This window comes from Odontesthes bonariensis, chromosome 22, assembly GCF_027942865.1.
Source record: "Odontesthes bonariensis isolate fOdoBon6 chromosome 22, fOdoBon6.hap1, whole genome shotgun sequence".
NCBI lineage: Eukaryota > Metazoa > Chordata > Actinopteri > Atheriniformes > Atherinopsidae > Odontesthes > Odontesthes bonariensis.
In genome coordinates this window covers 708,700-730,317 of record NC_134527.1, presented here as the reverse complement: position 1 = coordinate 730,317, position 21,618 = coordinate 708,700, and the positions used below count along the sequence as shown (strand labels likewise).

At 42.8% G+C, this 21,618-nt stretch overlaps 2 protein-coding genes across 3 annotated transcripts in view; both read right to left on the bottom strand.

Annotated features, from left to right (window-relative positions):
• The window catches only part of myo5b (myosin VB), a 57,143-nt gene extending 53,883 nt beyond the window's left edge, over positions 1-3,260 (bottom strand). Inside the window, exon 1 of one of the 2 annotated variants that reach the window (XM_075456309.1) lies at positions 3,143-3,260. In XM_075456309.1, the coding sequence (XP_075312424.1) occupies positions 3,143-3,172 (30 nt within the window). In that variant the 5' untranslated portion in view covers positions 3,173-3,260. The remainder of the gene's footprint in view (positions 1-3,142) is intronic. The other variant, XM_075456311.1, reaches the window with a different exon arrangement.
• A 4,715-nt stretch (positions 3,261-7,975) lies between these two features.
• cfap53 (cilia and flagella associated protein 53) lies at positions 7,976-20,038 on the bottom strand. Its single transcript, XM_075456499.1, has 8 exons — positions 19,637-20,038; positions 19,313-19,542; positions 18,175-18,348; positions 15,849-16,152; positions 14,732-14,950; positions 11,427-11,643; positions 11,065-11,167; positions 7,976-8,267 (listed from the first exon to the last, which is right to left on the bottom strand). Exons 1-8 carry the CDS (start codon positions 20,036-20,038, stop codon positions 8,036-8,038), a joined length of 1,881 nt encoding a protein of 626 aa, XP_075312614.1. The 3' UTR covers positions 7,976-8,035.
• Between the last annotated feature and the right edge of the window lie 1,580 nt (positions 20,039-21,618).

Here is a 21,618-nt window from a genome sequence, read left to right as displayed (position 1 = left end):
ACATAAAATAAAAGCATTGCAGCAGGGAGTGGAAGAAGCATTAAAATACATAAAAGAATATAAAGAAAAACAAATAAAATGATTTAAATGAATTTAAAAACAAGCAACAGCCCAGATAAGTTCAAAGATATCGTGCAGATTTCATGCATAGACACATGAGAACAGAAATGTTTTTAACCTGGATTTAAAAATGTCTCCATTTGGTGAAAGTTTAATCTCCACTGGCAGTTTGTTCCACTTGTTTGCAGCATAACAGCTAAATGCTGCTTCTCCATGTTTAGTCTGGACTCTGGACTGGACCAGCTGACCTGAGTCCTTGGATCTAAGAGCTCTGCTGGCTTTATATTCTCTGAACAGATCACAGATTGTAAACCATCAGCAGGCTTTTAAAATCTATTCTGTGACTGACTGGAAGCCAGAGTAAAGATTTTAAAGCTGCTGTGATGTGTTCAGATCTCTTAGTCCGGGTTAAAACTCCAGCAGCAGCGTTCTGGATGAGCTGCAGATGTTTAATGCTCTTTGTGGGAAGTCCAGTTAAAAGAGCGTTACAGTGATGGAGTCTGCTGGAGATGAATGCATGGATGAGTTTCTCCTGGAAACCTTTAATTCTGTTGATGTTTCTGAGGTGGTAAAAAGCTGCCTTGGTGACAGCTTTGATGTGGCTGCTGAAAGTCAGATCTGAGTCTATCAACACTCCCAGGTTACCAACTCGCTCAGTGATTGTAAGGTCCCGAGTCTCAAGATATTTACCAACGCTGACCCTCTTCTCTTTGCTCCCAAACAGAATGATCTCAGTTTTGTCTTCATTTAATTGTAGAACATTCTCTCTCATCCAGGTGTTTACTTCCTCCAGACACTGACACAGTACATCTGCTGGGCTGCAGTCGCCATGGTGACAGAGACACATAAAGTTGTGTATCGTCTGCATAACTGATGTTAACGTTCTGCAATATCTGACCCAAAGGGAGCATATACAATGGAAAAAATCTATCTCGTTCCACTTAATATGAGACACAATTGCCTAACAAGCACCATTTCAGCCAGATATAGGGACTTGTTTTAATACAATACATCTGGAATATCTTGTTAAGTGAAAAAGTCTTAAAAACATCTTGTTTTGAGTCATATTTCACATGAAACAAGCTTTTTTTTTATTTATTTAAAGAGGTTTTGAGCTAATTTCAAGATAACTTTTAACTCAAAAGTCCTAAATATCACATTTTATTTCAAGAAATCTTGACAAGCCGATTTTCACTAGTTCCATTGGCAGATTTTTTTGCTTATTTCAAGCAAAAACGTCTTTTATTTGTTGTTTTTTTACTTATTTTTGGAGGGGCATTTTTTCCAGTGTTAAACAGAAGAGGTCCAAGAATTGACCCCTGGGGGACTCCACAGGTCACGGCCACTCGCTCAGATTCATAGCTGCCAGTTGTACCAAAATAACTCCGGCCTTCTAAGTAGGACCTGAACCAGTTAAGGACCGCTCCAGAAAGTCTAACCCAGTTTTCCAGCCTGTGCAACAGGATTCTGTGATCTACAGTATCAAACGCAGCGCTGAGGTCCAACAGAACCAGGACTGAAACATTACCAGAATCAGTATTCAACCTGATGTGGTTCAACACTTTGACCAGAGCTGTTTCAGTGCTGTGATGACGTCTGAAGCCTGATTGAAACTTATCAAGACTTCCACTTTCATTCAGAAAGTCGTTGAGCTGGTTAAATACAACTTTCTCAATAATCTTCGAAATAAAAGAGAGATTAGAGACAGGTCTGTAGTTGTTCATCATAGAGGCATCTAGAGTTCTCTTCTTTAGGAGTGGCTTAATGGCAGCTGTCTTTAGTGACTTGGGAAAAATGCCTGATGCCAGTGAGCTGTTAACTATTCGTAGGAGATCACTTTCTACTGAGGTAAAAACAGTTTTTAAAAAGTCGGATGGAATTATGTCCAGAGAGCAAGTTGTTGATTTCAGATGCCGAACTGTTTCCTCTAGGTTTAGGTTTAAAGTGATTCTCTCAGTTCTTTTAATCTTTAAATCTTTACACGTTGATGCTGATTATTCTTTTTTCCTCCGGCCGATTTTAAGGCGAGACACTACAGGTGAATAGGGTAATATTTTAAAATAATAGATATCACCATGAAACTTCCTCAGTTTATTACTTATACAAGTATGAAAAAAAATGTATTATAAGTTTTAGAAATTTGTATGTTTAATTATGCAAATTAGTCATTATCTCATTAAATATGCGCACATTTGCAGATATTTCCGGAAGATAGATCTGAACATATGATAAAGCCAGGTGCAAAATTCTTTTTTCATTTTGTTTACACACAAAATGAAAAGAAAATTACAGATATTGCAGATATTCAGGATATCTGCTTTCCTTTCTTAGGAAATCAAAAAATAGTGTCCATAGCCTAAAAAACATCAATTTTTGCCATATTTTTTTATTATAATGTCAAATAAATCAGTCCAGGAATGATTTATCAACAAATCCTTCTGTAAATATCTTCAGAATACTGCTAAGTGTATAACTGGAGAGTTTGGTGTTAGTAGGTGCTCCATAGGCTGAGATATTGATACTGTCCATAGCCTAAAAAACATTGATTTTCGCCATATTTTCTGATTTTACTGTCTCATAAATCAGGCCAGGAATGATTTATCAACAAATCCTTCTGTAAATATCTTCAGAATACTGCTAAGTGTATAACTGGAAAGTTTGGTGTTAGTAGGTGCTCCATAGGCTGAGATATTGATACTGGAAAAATACCAAAAACTGATTTTGAGAAAACGGCATTTAAAGATTTAAATAGGAGAATTCATTTTGGTAAATTTGTGCAAAACGTACTGCCGCCATTAAAGATAATGTGATGAAATAAACATTTTAATTTATGTTTTGAAATAAATGAAGGTGGTAGACTGGCCCAAAATCTAAAAATTGACCACTGCATGAAAAATCCCTGTTTTTGTCTCGCCTTAAAAGGGAACGATTGAAAAATCCGAGCCGGCGTCTGAACTGCGTGTTTTAAATCGAGCCGAGTGTTATCAGAGTGTGATGTAATGCTGGCTGATGTGTGTGAACATTGACCCGCAGAGCTGCCCTCCTCCCTGACCCCTCAGATATGCCCCCCCCAGGACCTCACCTTGCTGTAGGGGTAATAATCAGCGGCCATCCTGCTGGCCGGTCGGTCCTCGGTGGGAGAAGCTCCAGATCCAGAGAGCGGGAGGCAGCAGGTCCCAGACCTGTCTGAGCTCGGCGTAATTCTGAGCTCAGCGTTATTCCCACAGCAGATAATGAGTCCACTCCCCACCACTCCTGCTGCAGGTATGAGCCGTTCACCCGCCGCTCCACCCACAGGCTTTATCTCACAGCCTGCTCAGGGCACAAAGGAACCCTGGGAACTCCCACTCAGGTCTATTTATAAAGCCCCAAATCACAACAAATGTCATCTCAGGAGCTCCAGAGATAACAATTCAAGCCAATTAGAGTCTGATTCACTGTAACACTGTCATAATCCAGTTTATTAAGCTCCCAATTAGTCCAATTCATACAGAAACAGTTTAAAAAACAGGTTTGAAACTTGAAACCTCCATCAGAACCAGAACCAGGAACCATTGCCTGGACCAGCTGATGAATGAGAGGACAGGAAAGAGAGGACAACAAACACTGTAACACCAGGCCAGAGATACCTGCTGAGAGGGAGGCTGTGTTCGAAACCGCCTACTGCATACGACATACTACATACTGCATACTACATACTGTATACTGCATACTGCATACTACATACTACATACTACATACTACATACTGTATACTGCATGCTACATACTACATACTACATACTACATACTACATGCTACATACTGCATACTTCCATACTACATACTACATACTACATACTACATACAACATACTGCATACTACATACTACATACTACATGCTACATGCTACATACTACATACTTCCATACTTCCATACTTCATACTACATACTGCATACTACATACTACATACTACATGCTACATACTACATACTTCCATACAACATACCACATACTACATACTACATGCTACATACATACTTCCATACTACATACTGCATACTACATACTTCCATACTACATACTACATACTACATGCTACATACTACATACTTCCATACTGCATACTACATACTGCATACTACATAATACATACTACACACTACATACTACATACTTCCATACTATATACTCATTGATCAGACAGTATGCAGAGCGTTTACCCACAATGCATCTCGCTCCTGCCCGAGCTGAAATCAGCCGGCCTGAAGCTGATTTCCCTTAAGCTCTAAACTCTGTAAACTTTAGCAACATTTGAAACATTTTCAGGTGAGAAAGTAGTCGTTTAGATCCCCAACGTGTTGAAAACCTGACAAAATACCGGCTGTTTACCATTTTGTTCCCACGAATTCGGCGCTACTAAAGCTAGCCGCAGTGAGCTAACGCACTTCCGGTTATTTTCACAAAATAAAATACCCGTTGCCTTTTATCATAGGGAAAGCCATTACCATACAATTGGTGCTTTTGTTTTGAAAACAGGGAGTGAACCTACCCTCGTTGTAGCTAGCTTGAAACTGACGTTTTGACAGGAAATGGCGATCGGCGACGTCACGTTACGTTGCATCTTGGGTAGTTTGAGTATGAGTAGTAACCTCATGATGCATACCCAACATTTAGGAGAATCTAGTATGCATCCGGGAACTTAAAAAAAGTTAAAGGTAGTAGGAGAAGTAGGCGGTTTCGAACACAGCCCGAGAAACACAAGTTAATGACAACAATGATGTCACACGTACATGGAGAGGTGCATCATGGGAGCTCCCCCAGCAGGCTGGGCCTATAGCAGCTTAACTATGGGATGTTTCAGGATCACCTGAGCCATCACTAACTATCAGCTTTATCAGAAAGGAAAGTTTTAAGCCTGGTCTTAAAGGTAGAGAGGGGCCTGATAACTGAAGGCTCTGCCTCCCAAACTGGCAGCTGGTTCCACAGAGAGAGGGGCCTGATAACTGAAGGCTCTGCCTCCCAAACTGGCAGCTGGTTTCACAGAGAGGGGCCTGATAACTGAAGGCTCTGCCTCCCAAACTGGCAGCTGGTTCCACAGAGAGGGGCCTGATAACTGAAGGCTCTGCCTCCCAAACTGGCAGCTGGTTCCACAGAGAGGAGCCTGATAACTGAAGGCTCTGCCTCCCAAACTGGCAGCTGGTTCCACAGAGAGGGGCCTGATAACTGAAGGCTCTGCCTCCCAAACTGGCAGCTGATTCCACAGAGAGGGGCCTGATAACTGAAGGCTCTGCCTCCCAAACTGGCAGCTGGTTCCTCAGAGAGGGGCCTGATAACTGAAGGCTCTGCCTCCCAAACTGGCAGCTGGTTCCACAGAGAGGGGCCTGATAACTGAAGGCTCTGCCTCCCAAACTGGCAGCTGGTTCCTCAGAGAGGGGCCTGATAACTGAAGGCTCTGCCTCCCTAACTGGCAGCTGGTTCCACAGAGAGGGGCCTGATAACTGAAGGCTCTGCCTCCCAAACTGGCAGCTGGTTCCACAGAGAGGGGCCTGATAACTGAAGGCTTGTTTTGTTGTTGATTTGTTTGTCGTGGCGTCCGCCCGTCGCCAGGCGTCAGAGTGTTTCCCAACAGCAGAACATGTTGAGTCTGATCCGGCTTCTTCCATGAGCTGAACGCTCCGGGGCAGCAGACATGTTTCCACAGCGCTCGTTATCATTGCTCCACTCAAACTAACCGCGGGACTTTTACAGAGCAAAGAAAAGAATGAGCTCTGCAGCGGGCAGCTGTTCATCAGCAGAGCTGAAAACATCTGGAACATCTGCTGATGGGATGTTCAGGACCAGTGACTCAGCTGTTCTTTCCCAACAGAAGGCTCAGCCTGGATCTCCCTCTGTAAACATTACCCAACCATCCTGCAGGTAACTCACCTGGTCACACACACTCTGAGTCAGTGTGTTTCACTCACTCTGTGTTTTATCCTTCACTGTCCAGAGAAGAAGAAGAAGAAGGGCGGGTTGGATCAGCTCCAACAGGCAGCTGAACGGGTCTGAAGCATGTCTGTTAGAGGGTTCTGGTCTGTCACCAGTTAACTCCCTCTAAACCAGCATTTAACCAGTGTTTAATAAGTGTAACTAGTCTTTAGCCAATGTTTAACCAGTGCTTAACTAGTCTCTACCAAATCTTTAACTAATCTTTAACTAGTCTTTAACCAATGTTTAATGAGTGTAACTAATCTTTAGCCAATGTTTAACCAGTGTTTAACCAGTGTTTAACCAGTGTGTAACCATTGTTTAACCAGTGTTAACCAGTGTTTAACTATTGCTTAACTAGTCTTTAACCAGTGTTTAACCAGCATTTAACCAGTGTGTAACCAGTGTTTAACCAACATTTAACCAGTGTGTAACCAGTGTGTAACCAGTGTGTAACCAGTGTTTAACCAGTGTTTAACCAGCATTTAACCAGTGTGTAACCAGTGTGTAACCAGTGTTTAACCAGTGTTTAACCAGTGTGTAACCAGTGTGTAACCAGTGTGTAACCAGTGTTTAACCAGTGTGTAACCAGTGTTTAACCAGTGTTTAACCAGTGTGTAACCAGTGTTTAACCAGTGTTTAACCAGTGTGTAACCAGTGTTTAACCAGTGTGTAACCAGTGTTTAACCAGTGTTTAACCAGTGTGTAACCAGTGTTTAACCAGTGTGTAACCAGTGTTTAACCAGTGTGTAACCAGTGTGTAACCAGTGTTTAACCAGTGTTTAACCAGTGTGTAACCAGTGTTTAACCAGTGTTTAACCAGTGTGTAACCAGTGTTTAACCAGTGTGTAACCAGTGTTTAACCAGTGTTTAACCAGTGTGTAACCAGTGTTTAACCAGTGTGTAACCAGTGTTTAACCAGTGTTTAACCAGTGTGTAACCAGTGTTTAACCAGTGTGTAACCAGTGTTTAACCAGTGTTTAACCAGTGTGTAACCAGTGTTTAACCAGTGTTTAACCAGTGTGTAACCAGTGTTTAACCAGTGTGTAACCAGTGTTTAACCAGTGTGTAACCAGTGTTTAACCAGTGTTTAAAAAGTGTGTAACCAGTGTTTAACCAGTGTGTAACCAGTGTGTAACCAGTGTTTAACCAGTGTTTAACCAGTGTGTAACCAGTGTTTAACCAGTGTGTAACCAGTGTTTAACCAGTGTGTAACAAGTGTTTAACCAGTGTGTAACCAGTGTTTAACCAGTGTGTAACCAGTGTTTAACCAGTGTTTAACCAGTGTGTAACCAGTGTTTAACCAGTGTTTAACCAGTGTGTAACCAGTGTTTAACCAGTGTTTAACCAGTGTTTAACCAGTGTTTAAAAAGTGTGTAACCAGTGTTTAACCAGTGTGTAACCAGTGTTTAACCAGTGTTTAACCAGTGTGTAACCAGTGTTTAACCAGTGTGTAACCAGTGTTTAACCAATGTGTAACCAGTGTTTAACCAGTGTTTAACCAGTGTGTAACCAATGTGTAACCAGTGTTTAACCAGTGTGTAACAAGTGTTTAACCAGTGTGTAACCAGTGTGTAACCAGTGTTTAACCATTGTGTAACCAGTGTTTAACCAATGTGTAACCAGTGTTTAACCAGTGTTTAACCAGTGTTTAACCAGTGTGTAACCAGTGTTTAACCAGTGTTTAACCATTGTGTAACCACTGTTTAACCAGTGTGTAACCAGTGTTTAACCAGTGTGTAACCAGTTTTTTACCAGTGTGTAACCAGTGTGTAACCAGTGTGTAACCAGTGTTTAACCATTGTGTAACCAGTGTGTAACCAGTGTTTAACCAGTGTGTAACCAGTGTGTAACCAGTGTGTAACCAGTGTTTAACCAGTGTTTAACCAGTGTGTAACCAGTGTTTAACCAGTGTGTAACCAGTGTGTAACCAGTGTTTCATCAGTCAGTAAAACCTGCAGATCAAAGCTTCTCTCTGTGTTTATTGATAAAGTTTCTCTCGGTCTGCCTCTGCAGACTTGGGGTTAGGGTAACCCTAACCTGGATCTCTCAGCCCTCCTGAAAGGATGGGGGTTGGTGGAGTGACTCTCAGGTGTGGACAGGATCTGGTCTTTCTTGTGATTGTAGAGCTGCTCCAGGATCAGCCCCTGCTGATGCTCCCTGAGAGCCTGAGCTCTCTGCTCGCTGCCAAGCTGCTGCTGCTGCTTCATCTGAGCCTGCAGGTCAGCGCCGTACGCCGCCGCCGCCTGTCTGTGGCTGCAGGGAGAGTGATGTCACACAGCGGGAAACAACAACAGGAACAACAACAACAAAAGGAAACAACAACAGCAGGAAACAACAACAGGAAACAACAACGGGAAACAACAACAGGAACAACAACAGGAAACAAAAACAACAACAACAACAGGAAACAACAACAGGAAACAACAACAACAGCAGGAAACAACAACAGCAAACAACAACATGAAACAACAACAGGAACAACAACAGGAACAACAACGGGAAACAAAAACAACAACAGCGGGAAACAACAACAGGAAACAACAGGAGACAACAACAGGAAACAACAACAACAGGAAACAACAACAGGAACAACAACGGGAAACAAAAACAACAACAGCGGGAAACAACAACAGGAAACAACAGGAGACAACAACAGGAAACAACAACAGCAGGAAACAACAACAGCAAACAACAACATGAAACAACAACAGGAGACAACAACAGGAAACAACAACAGGTCAGCCCCGTACGCTGCCGCCGCCTGTCTGTGGCTGCAGGGAGATAATGTCCCACAGCAGGTAACAACAACAGGAAACGATAACATGAAACAACAACAACAACAGGAACAACAACAGGAAACAATGACAGGAAACAAAAACAACAATAGGAAACAACAACAACAACTGCAGGATACAATAAAAGCAACAGGCAACAACAACAAAAGGAAACAACGGGAAACAACAGCAGGAAACAACAACAGGAAACAATAAAAGCAACAGGCAACAACAACAACAGGAAACAAAAGCAGGAAACAACAACAGGAAACAACAACAGGAAACAATAACAATAACAGCGGGAAACAACGACAGGTCAGCCCTGTACGCCGCCGCTGCCTGTCTATGGCTGCAGGGAGAGTGATGTCACACAGCAGGAAACAACAACAGGAAACAATAACATGAAACAACAACAACAACAGGAAACAATGACATGAAACAAAAACAACAATAGGAAACAACAACAACTGCAGGAAACAATAAAAGCAACAGGCAACAACAACAAAAGGAAACAACGGGAAACAACAGCAGGAAACAACAACAACAACAACAGGAAACAAAAGAAGCAACAGGCAACAACAACAACAGGAAACAATAAAAGCAACAGGCAACAACAACAGCAGGAAACAACAACAGGAAACAACAACATCAACAGGAAACAATAAAAGCAACAGGCAACAACAACAGCAGGAAACAACAGCAGGAAACAACAACAGGAAACAGCAACAGGAAACAACAACAATAACAGGAAACAGCAACAGGAAATAACAACAACCACAGGAAATAACAACAACAACAACAACAGGAAACAATAAAAGCAACAGGCAACAACAACAGCAGGAAACAACAACAGGAAACAATAGCAGGAAACAACAGCAGGAAACAACAGCAGGAAACAACAACAGGAAACGATAACATGAAACAACAACAACAACAGGAACAACAACAGGAAACAATGACAGGAAACAAAAACAACAATAGGAAACAACAACAACAACAAAAGGAAACAACGGGAAACAACAGCAGGAAACAACAACAACAACAGGAAACAATAAAAGCAACAGGCAACAACAACAACAGGAAACAAAAGCAGGAAACAACAACAGGAAACAACAACAGGAAACAATAACAACAACAGCGGGAAACAACAACAGGAAACAACAGGAGACAACAACAGGAAACAACAACAGGTCAGCCCTGTACGCCGCCGCTGCCTGTCTATGGCTGCAGGGAGAGTGATGTCACACAGCAGGAAACAACAACAGGAAACAATAACATGAAACAACAACAACAACAGGAAACAACAACAGGAAACAATGACAGGAAACAAAAACAACAATAGGAAACAACAACAACTGCAGGATACAATAAAAGCAACAGGCGACAACAACAAAAGGAAACAACGGGAAACAACAGCAGGAAACAACAACAACAGGAAACAATAGAAGCAACAGGCAACAACAACAACAGGAAACAATAAAAGCAACAGGCAACAACAACAGCAGGAAACAACAACAGGAAACAATAAAAGCAACAGGCAACAACAACAGCAGGAAACAACAGCAGGAAACAACAACAGGAAACAGCAACAGGAAACAATAACAGGAAACAACAACAGCAAAAGGAAACAACAACAACAAAAACAACAGGAAACAACAACCACAACAGCAGCAGGAAACAATAACAGGAAATAACAACAACAACAACAGGAAACAACCACAGGAAATAACAACAACAACAACAACAACAACAAACAACAACAGCAACAGGAAACAACAACAACAACAACAATAACAATAACAGGAAACAGCAACAGGAAATAACAACCACAGGAAATAACAACAACAACAACAACAGGAAACAATAAAAGGAAACAATAAAAGCAACAGGCAACAACAACAGTAGGAAAGAACAACAGGAAACAACAACAACAACAGGAAACAATAGCAGGAAACAATAGCAGGAAACAACAACAGGAAACAGCAACAGGAAACAATAACAGGAAACAACAACAGCAACAGGAAACAACAACAAGAACAACAATAACAGGAAACAACAAAAACAACAGGAAACAACAACAACAACAGCAGCAGGAAACAATAACAGGAAATTACAACAACAACAACAGGAAACAACCACAGGACATAACAACAGCAACAGGAAACAACAACAACAACAACAATAATAACAGGAAACAGCAACAGGAAATAACAACAACAACAACAAGAAACAGCAACAGCAGGAAACAACACCAACATGTCCTGCGGCTGACGTACCGTCTTCTCTCCTCTTCGTCCTTCAGCTTCACCTCCTCGGCGGCTCCACTCAGCTCCTCCCTCTCCTTCTGCAGCTCAGCCTGTTTCTGCAGGTTTACATCCACTGAACACACACACACACACACACACACACACACACACACACACACACACACACACACACACACGCACAGACACACACACACACACAAACACACACATAGAGTTCAGGACTGGTCCATCTGAGGAATGAAGGGGTGACCGAGCTGGAACAGATTGTGATGAAGCTCCTCTTTCTAGCACTCAGCCAGAGGCTCCGCCCACATGGACACACACCAGAGGCTCCGCCCACATGGACACACACAGGAACTGGGTTCTCTTACGCTGGTTCTGGACCTGCAGGCGCCGGGCCTCCATCACTTGCTCCATCAGGCGGGTTCTGGCCTCTGTCCGCAGGCGGTTCTGCTGCTCGCGCTTCATCCAGGCCTCCTTCAGCTCCGCCTCCATCAGTAGCTCCGCCTCCTGCTCCTCCGCCCGCTGCCTCTGCAGCTCCTGGGACAGGTGGTGCCGGTACCTGCTCTGCTCCTCCCGCAGCTCCACCTGAACACAGAGCCACACTCCTGAAAACCTTTCCTCACCGGCTGGAACCGGAGAAACAATCCGGTTCTTTCTGCTTCTGTTTCCTGAAGAAAACAGTATTCTTCCTGCAGTTTTTGTCACCATGGCTGTGTTCCAAACCAAAATACTCATACTGACTTTTTTCCCGGATGCATACTAGATTCTCCTAAATGTTGGGTATGCATCATGAGGTTACTTCTCATACTCAAACTACCCAAGATGCAACGTAACGTGACGTCGCCGATCGTCATTTCCTGTCAAAACGTCAGTTTCAAGCTAGCTACAACGAGGGTAGGTTCACTTCCTGTTTTCAAAACAAAAGCACCAATTGTATGGTAATGACTTTCCCTATGATAAAAGGCAACAGGTATTTTATTTTGTGAAAATAACAGGAAGTGCGTTGCTCACTGCGGCTAGCTTTAGTAGCGCCGAATTCGTGGGAACAAAATTGTAAACAGCCGGTATTTTGTCAGGTTTTCAACACGTTGGGGATCTAAACGACTACTTTCTCACCTGAAAATGTTTCAAATGTTGCTAAAGTTTACAGAGTTTAGAGCTTAAGAGAAATCAGCTTCATGCCGGCTGATTTCGGCTCGGGCAGGAGCGAGATGCATTGTGGGTAAACGCTCTGCATACTGTCTGATCGATCAGTATGTAGTATGTAGTATGTAGTATGTAGTATGCAGTATGTAGTATGCAGTATGTAGTATGTAGTATGTAGTATGCAGTATGTAGTATGTAGTATGGAAGTATGGAAGTATGGAAGTATGCAGTATACAGTGTGCAGTATGTAGTATGCAGTATGCAGTATGTAGTATGTAGTATGCAGTATGTAGTATGTAATATGCAGTATGCAGTATGCAGTTTGCAGTATGTAGTATGTAATATGCAGTATGTAGTATGCAGTATGTAGTATGCAGTATGCAGTATGCAGTATACAGTATGCAGTATGCAGTATGTAGTATGTAATATGCAGTATGCAGTATGCAGTATGTTGTATGTAGTATGTAGTATGTAGTATGTAGTATGTAGTATGCAGTATGTAGTATGTAGCATGGAAGTATGGAAGTATGGAAGTATGCAGTATGCAGTATACAGTATGCAGTATGTAGTGTGCAGTATGCAGTATGCAGTATGTAGTATGTAGTATGCAGTATGTAGTATGTAGTATGCAGTATGTAGTATGTAATATGCAGTATGCAGTATGTAGTATGTAGTATTCAATATGTAGTATGTAGTATGTAGTATGTAGTATGCAGTATGTAGTATGTAGTATGGAAGTATGGAAGTATGCAGTATGCAGTATTCAGTATGCAGTATGTAGTATGCAGTATGCAGTATGCAGTATGTAGTATGTAGTATGCAGTATGCAGTATGTAATATGCAGTATGCAGTATACAGTATGCAGTATGCAGTATGTAGTATGTAATATGCAGTATGCAGTATGCAGTATGCAGTATGTTGTATGTAGTATGCAGTATGTAGTATGTAGTATGCAGTATGTAGTATGTAGTATGCAGTATGCAGTATACAGTATGCAGTATGCAGTATGTTGTATGTAGTATGCAGTATGTAGTATGTAGTATGCAGTATGCAGTATACAGTATGCGGTATGCTGTATGCAGTATGTAGTATGCAGTATGTAGTATGTAATATGCAGTATGCAGTATGCGGTATGCAGTATGCAGTATGTAGTATGCAGTATGTAGTATGTAGCATGCAGTATGTAGTATGTAGCATGCAGTATGCAGTATGCAGTATGTAGTATGTAATATGCAGTATGTAGTATGCAGTATGTAGTATGTAATATGCAGTATGCAGTATGCGGTATGCAGTATGCAGTATGTAGTATGCAGTATGTAGTATGTAATATGCAGTATGCAGTATGCGGTATGCAGTATGCAGTATGTAGTATGCAGTATGTAGTATGTAGCATGCAGTATGCAGTATGCAGTATGTAGTATGTAATATGCAGTATGCAGTATGCGGTATGCAGTATGCAGTATGTAGTATGCAGTATGTAGTATGTAGCATGCAGTATGCAGTATGCAGTATGTAGTATGTAATATGCAGTATGTAGTATGCAGTATGTAGTATGTAATATGCAGTATGCAGTATGCGGTATGCAGTATGCAGTATGTAGTATGCAGTATGTAGTATGTAGCATGCAGTATGCAGTATGCAGTATGTAGTATGTAATATGCAGTATGCAGTATGCAGTATGTAGTATGCAGTATGTAGTATGCAGTATGCAGTATGTAGTATGTAATATGCAGTATGCAGTATGCAGTATGTAGTATGCAGTATGTAGTATGCAGTATGCAGTATGTAGTATGTAATATGCAGTATGCAGTATGCGGTATGCAGTATACAGTATGCAGTATGCAGTATGCAGTATGTAGTATGTAGCATGCAGTATGCAGTATGCAGTATGTAGTATGTAATATGCAGTATGCAGTATGCAGTATGCGGTATGCAGTATGCAGTATGTAGTATGCAGTATGTAGTATGTAATATGCAGTATGCAGTATGCAGTATGCAGTATGTAGTATGTAATATGTAGTATGCAGTATGCAGTATGTAGTATGTAATATGCAGTATGCAGTATGCGGTATGCAGTATACAGTATGCAGTATGCAGTATGCAGTATGTAGTATGTAGCATGCAGTATGCAGTATGCAGTATGTAGTATGTAATATGCAGTATGCAGTATGCAGTATGCAGTATGTAGTATGCAGTATGCAGTATGTAGTATGTAATATGCAGTATGTAGTATGCAGTATGTTGTATGTAGTATGCAGTATGTAGTATGCAGTATTTAGTATGATGATTCATCAGTTTAACTGAGAACCAGGAGCCGAGGTGGATCTCTGGATCTGGACTCAGAGGACCAGGAGCTGAGGTGGATCTCTGGATCTGGACTCAGAGGACCAGGAGCCGAGGTGGATCTCTGGATCTGGACTCAGAGGACCAGGAGCTGAGGTGGATCTCTGGATCTGGACTCAGAGGACCAGGAGCTGAGGTGGATCTCTGGATCCTGACTCAGAGGGAGCCTGTGGGCTGCGTTTACCTTCCTCTGGGCGGCCTCCTGCCTCTGGTCCGTCTCCTGCTGGAGCAGCTGCTCCAGGATGCTCAGGTCCAGCTGCAGCTCCTCCTGCTGCTCTCGGGCCACTCGCTTCATCTTCAGCCGGAGGCCTCGGTCCAGCTGCCGGCGCCGGTTCTGCTGCTGCTGCAGCTTCAGCTGCTGCTGCCGCTGCTGCTGCAGGAGCTGCGTCTGCTGCTGCTGCCGCTGCCACAGAGAGTGAAGAGAAATTTATTTATATAGCACCTTTCAGCAACAAGGCGATCCACAACACAGTACAGAAATACAGAAATAAAAACGTCAAAAAATCAAACAGAAATACAGATACAAAACATCAATCAGGTAATTTTTAGCTAACAGTAAGATTGGTATAACTATAACAGAGCAAAAGTAAATATAGCTAATAGTAAGATTGGTATAACTATAACAGAGCAAAAGTAAATATAGCTAATAGTAAGATTGGTATAACTATAACAGAGCAAAAGTAAATTTAGCTAATAGTAAGATTGGTATAACTATAACAGAGCAAAAGTAAATTTAGCTAACAGTAGGATTGGTATAACTATAACAGAGCAAAAGTAAATTTAGCTAATAGTAGGATTGGTATAACTATAACAGAGCAAAAGTAAATTTAGCTAATAGTAGGATTGGTATAACTATAACGAGCAAAAGTAAATTTAGCTAATAGTAGGATTGGTATAACTATAACAGGTGATTTGAGTAAACTAACAAAAGCTAACAAATATGGATAAACTTTCCTCTAAAAGGAGGCATTTAAAAAATATAGCTAACAATAGAACGGTTGATATAATGAATGATAACAAATCTTTTCTATACTAAGTACTAAGCTGTTCGGTCTATAAATTTAATGGGAGTATTTTAAAGTCTATTATTTAACTTGGATAAAAAACTTTCATCTGAGAGGACATATTAAGGCTGATACAGTGGTAATAGGTCTTCATAGACCATTTGAATATGACCAAGTTTTCCTCCTAGTGAAGCATTAATAAGACAAATCTATTTGATAAGGGTAGAAACAGAGAGGCTTCCTGAGTGTGCCAGCTTCCTGTCTGAGTGTGTTTTAGCTGCAGAGTGAGGAGCAGACCAGAAGCCGGGCCTCCTCCTCTCTCAGCTCCGCCTCCTGCTGCCTCCGCCGCTCGGCCTCCTCCGTCTGACTCCTCAGGACGCGCAGCTGCTCGCCGTCTCCCTGCCGCCGCCTCTGGAGGCGCAGACTCTCCTGCTCCTCTTTGGCTCGGCGGTCGGCCTCCCACAGCTGCTGGAACAGCCGCTCCTCCTGCTGCAGCTGCTGCCGCTGCGCCTGGTTGCTCCTCACCTGAGCGGCTCGCTCCAGACACACCTGCCGCTCGTTGCGTCTGCTCTGGACGCTGCGCAGCTCCTCACACTGCTGCCTGAAAACAGCACCGAGCCTTTCAGTTCCAGCGTCCTGTTCTCAGGCCGTCTGCCACCCACATGTTTCTGCTCGCTCCTGTTTTCACCCACGTAGGAGATCTTAAACGGACACTTAAGCCGGAGTTAAGGCGCTAGCATGGTTGACGCGTCTGTCACGGCGGTGGCGGACCGTGACGTCATAATGACGTTTCAGGCATGGCGCTTCCCTTGAAAAGACGGCGCAGCGCGTTGTCGTGCACCAGTCGACTTTTGTAACTTGGCGGCGCCAACAACAACAGACCGGATGGACCGATGTGAGACCGGGCTCAGTCAGGAGGTGCGTTTGTACAGGCAGCTGTATGAAACTGCAGTGAAACAGCACAGGGAGCACGTAAACTCCCCAAACTGGTGCACAGAGATGGGCAGAACTTTGGGGAAAGAGGGAGAGTTCTGTAAGAATGTGTGGAAGAAGCTACGGGACAGATACGTGAAGGCAAAGAAGAGGGCAGAGACTCTGTTGATGCCGGGGGCTTCAGACCTTCACCTCTTTTAACTGAATTAAAAAAATAAAATGATCCGAATACTGCAGCAGCAGCATTAATGGCAGTGTTCCTGCTCTTGACACCGGCATTGTTTTCTTCTCCACTTTCGTGGTTGTAGAGTAGCGGTAACCTTGACGTAGCAGCGCCACCTCTGTGACGGAGAAAATTGCAACTACTGGCGCATCGACTTGCGCCACTATACATAGCGGGCACGAAATCGTGACGTCATCAACACCGCTCGCGCTAGCAGACGCGGCAACTATGTTAGAGCCTTTACCCATGCTAACCCTAACCCACCATCTGAAGCAGGTTCAACATTTTTTTTATTTAGAGCTTTAGAGTCACGCTTAAACCGACTGCGACTGTTCAGAGGAAGTGGTGAAGGACAGAAACCTTCAGAGCTGATCAGATGGGCTCTGCCCCGACACAAAGTGGAGCTTTGTTCAGTTCAGACTGAAGATAACTTCAGTCCTTTAACTTTCAGCCTGCTCTGACGGATGTTTAACTGGCGTAACTAGTGTTTAACCAATGGTAACCAGAGGTAACCATAGGAAACCAGTGTTTAACCAGAGGTAACCAGTGTTTAACCAGAGGTAACCAGAGGTAACCAGTGTTTAACCATAGGTAACCAGTGTTTAACCACTGGTAACCAGAGGTAACCAGTGTTTAACCAGAGGTAACTAGAGGTAACCAGTGTTTAACCAGTGGTAACCAGATGTAACAAGTGGAACCAGTGGTAACCAGTGTTTAACCAATGATAACCAGTGGTAACGAGTGTTCAACCATAGGTAACCAGTGTTTAACCAGTGGTAACCAGATGTAACAAGTGGAACCAGTGGTAACCAGTGTTTAACCAGTGGTAGCCAGGGGTAACCAGTGTGTAACCAGTGTTTAACAAATGGTAACCAGTGTTAAACAGTGATAACCAGTGTTTAACCAGAGGTAACCAGTGGTAACCATAGGAAACCAGTGTTTAAGCAGAGGTAACCAGAGGTAACCAGTGGTAACTAGTGTTTAACCAGAGGTCACCAGTGTTTAACCAGTGGTAACCAGATGTAACAAGTGGAACCAGTGGTAACCAGTGTTTAACCAATGGTAACCAGTGTTAACCAGTGGTAGCCAGGGGTAATCAGTGTTTAACCAGTGGTAACCAGTGTTTAACAAATGGTAACCAGTGTTAAACAGTGATAACCAGTGTTTAACCAATGGTAACCAGTGGTAGCCAGTGGTAACCAGTGTTTAACCAGTTGTAACCAGATGTAACAAGTGGAACCGGTGGTAACCAGTGTTTAACCAATGGTAACCAGTGTTAACCAGTGGTAGCCAGGGGTAATCAGTGTTTAACCAGTGGTAACCAATGGTAACCAGTGTTAATCAGTGATAAACAGCAATGACCAGTGTTTAACCAGTGGGTAACCAGTGTGTAACCAGTGTGTAACCAGTGTGTAACCAGAGTGTAACCATTGTTTAACACGGTCCCAGAGTCCGAACAGTTTGGACCTGAACAGCCGCTCCAGCTGCTCTGACACCAGCTGCTGCCTCTCCGTCTCTCTTCTCTCCCGCAGGACTTTGAGTCTCTCCTTCATCTCTGCTCGTCTCCCCTCCGGCGTCTCCTTCTTCTCCTCCATCTCCTGCAGGAGCCGCCGCTCCTCCTCCTCCAGCAGCCGCCCGAGCCTGAAACAGAAGGAGACGCCACAGCTGCAGCAGAACCAGAATCAGAGGACCACAGGACGCGCTTTACAGGCAGAACCGCTACAGAACAGAGACAGATAGGGATGGGAATCCAGAACCGGTTCCCAGTGTTTCAATTCCATGGAATCGTTTGGCGATTTTTGCAAACGATTCCCTTATCGATTCCAGTGGGCGCGAATGACGTCACCACGCAGCGTTGCGTGGCGAGTCCAGCGCAGCCAGCAGCCAACAGTAAACATGGCGCCCAAGCGGTACAAACGCTCGAAAGTTTGGTTCCACATCCCTAAAAAAGACGACAACAGGGCAACTTGCAAAGTGAATATTTCACCAAAGGGAGGAAATACTACCAACATGCAATAACTATGAATGAATGTCGCGTTTTTCGATCTGCTCCGGACTAACGTTGGGGAATCTGAACCCAGCAACGTTAGCAGCGTTAGCAACGTTAGCATGTCCTCGGGTAACACTGCAGGTAACTAACTAACTAACTAACACTGCCTATCATGTTAGCACCATTTGCCTGATTGTAAAAGCTGCTGTTAGTAACGGTTAAGGTTAAATGAATGCCTTCTCAGGCATTACATTTAGATGAAATCATGAGAGACAGAGCCTGACTGGCTCAGAGCCAGAGGCTGGTGGTGCTACCCCCAGTTCACCTCTACCTCCAGCTTCTCCTTTCACCAGAGCAGGGAAGAGTTAAATTACCCAGGCCAGGATAGACCAATGTGGACCTCACCGTTGTTGGGTTTGTGAGGTCATGACTCGTGTTACTTCTAAACTAAACAAAGTTGATGCTAATCGAACGGTTTGTTGTCCTTTTTCTCCAAATGAGAATCGATAAGGGAACCGACAAAGAACCGAATCGTTAAGCAGAATCGAAAATGGAATTGTAAAAATCTTATCAATTCCCATCCCTGGTGACGGAGCGACTCGGGCGGGGGGGAACCTGCGTCTCCGCTCCTGGAGGTCGGACTCGTGCTGCTCCAGCGCAGCTCGCGCTCGTCTCTGGACGTCTCCTCTCAGGAAGCGCCGCTCGCCGCTCTGCAGCCACGAAGCCTTGATGTCGCAGCTCCGCCGGTCTCCGCTCGACTCCAGGACCTGGTCTCGGGCCGCCTCCCGTCTCTGGGTCTGCAGAACCAGGTGGTCCGCGGGCCTCGCCGGGGGGGGCCTGGCCCTCTGTTCCACAGAAAGGACAGAGGCTTTAAAGTACTTTAAAGTACATCAAAGTACATCAAAGTAAATTAAAGTACTTTAAAGCACATTAAAGTACATTAAAGTACTTTAATGTACTCTCACTGTGGTACTTGTACACAGATATTCCTGCTGTAACACAGTACTCGGTACTCTCACTGTGGTACTTGTACACAGATATTCCTGCTGTAACGCAGTACTCGGTACTCTCGCTGTGGTACTTGTACACAGATATTCCCGCTGTAACACAGTACTCGGTACTCTCGCTTTGGTACTTGTACACAGATATTCCTGCTGTAACGCAGTACTCTGTACTCTCACTGTGGTACTTGTACACAGATATTCCCGCTGTAATACAGTACTCTGTACTCTCACTGTGGTACTTGTACACAGATATTCCTGCTGTAACGCAGTACTCGGTACTCTCGCTGTGGTACTTGTACACAGATATTCCTGCTGTAACGCAGTACTTGGTACTCATACACAGATATTCCCGCTGTAACGCAGTACTCTGTACTCTCACTGTGGTACTTGTACTTCCTGTTTCTCACCACAGCCACTGAATTCGGCGTCGGGCCGCTGATCTCGCGACATTTCCGTCCCTTCTCGCTGAGCAGCATATCCTCAGCTTCTCTTCTTCTCTTCTTCTCCCTTCTCTTCTTCTCTTCTTGTCTTCTTGTCTTCTTGTCTTCTTGTCTTCTTGTCTTCTTGTCTTCTTGTCTTCTTCTCTTCTTCTCTTCAGGTCTGATTTCGGATCCTTGAATCGGACTCAGATCGCTTCAAATCGTCTCTGCTGCGGAAAGCGTCCCGGTTGCCATGGCAGCGACAAACACACGTTGGTCACGTGACGGGGGAAACGCTCCGTGCGTCCTACGTCACCTCGTCGCTCCGGGTTTTTTTATTTTTTTATTTATTTATTTTTTTTATTGTAACAACACATCAAAAACAAACATTGTAAAGGCGGGGTACAGTGTAATAACTAATTCAAAGAGGAAAAAAAATATAAGTTGCCATTAAATCAATAGTCCTTTCGGCATTTCGGCTGTTCAGTCCTTCTAAAGAGTTCAAATAAAATTTGAGTTCGTTTTTGAAAGCAACAAAAGATGGTTTCCTTCCTCCCCATTTACATTTATGAATATGGTATTTTCCCAAGATTATAAAAAGATTTAAAATAAAGATATACGGTACACAAAAATCATCTCTTTCAAAGAAAAGTAAAATATCTTTCATACTTAAAGAAACATGACAAGACCATACCTCACAACACAGACGCTCAACCTCAATCCAAAAAAATCTTGAGTAAAAACATTCGTAAAATAAATGACAAATAGATTCAGACGTAATACCACAGAAAACACATAAATCTGGCAGATCAATTTTGAATCTTTGTAAAAGTGTGTTTGTGGGGTAAATTAAATGTAATATTTTAAATGAAACTTCCTTGACTTTATTATTTAGTACATATTTATTAAGGCCAGGCCAAATTTTATCCCAATCAACATAGGCAAACAAGCCATTCCAATAACTTTTACACCTTGGAGTAACAGGTATTTGTATCATCTGTCTTAACCATTTATTATTACATTTTCTATCTCTAATGTTTACACCATTAAGAAATAGATTACTGTAGATGTGTGGATTAGACTGCTCGCAGGGAGCTTGAGATAGTATTCTCATAAAACCATTAGGAATAGCATCAAATACAATACTGTACTCTCTAGGCTGAATTGGGACAGCAAATTTATTTAAAAATTCTGAATATGTAAGGAACAAACCTTGATTGTTAATTAACTGAGAAATAAACAAGATGTCATTACTAATCCAATTTTCAAAAAAAATAGATTTCTTTTTAAAAGTAATGAGATGATTGTTCCAGATAATCTGTTTGTGAGGTGAGAAGTTGTGTGTGTAGGTCAAAAGCCAACAGAGGAGGACTTGTTTGTGAAAATTAGACAACTTTATGGGGAGCTTATTGACCTGGAAATTACAGTGAAGAAGGAATTCTAAACCACCAACTTTTTGGAAGACCAGGTTTGGAATAAGGTACCATATCTTGTTCTT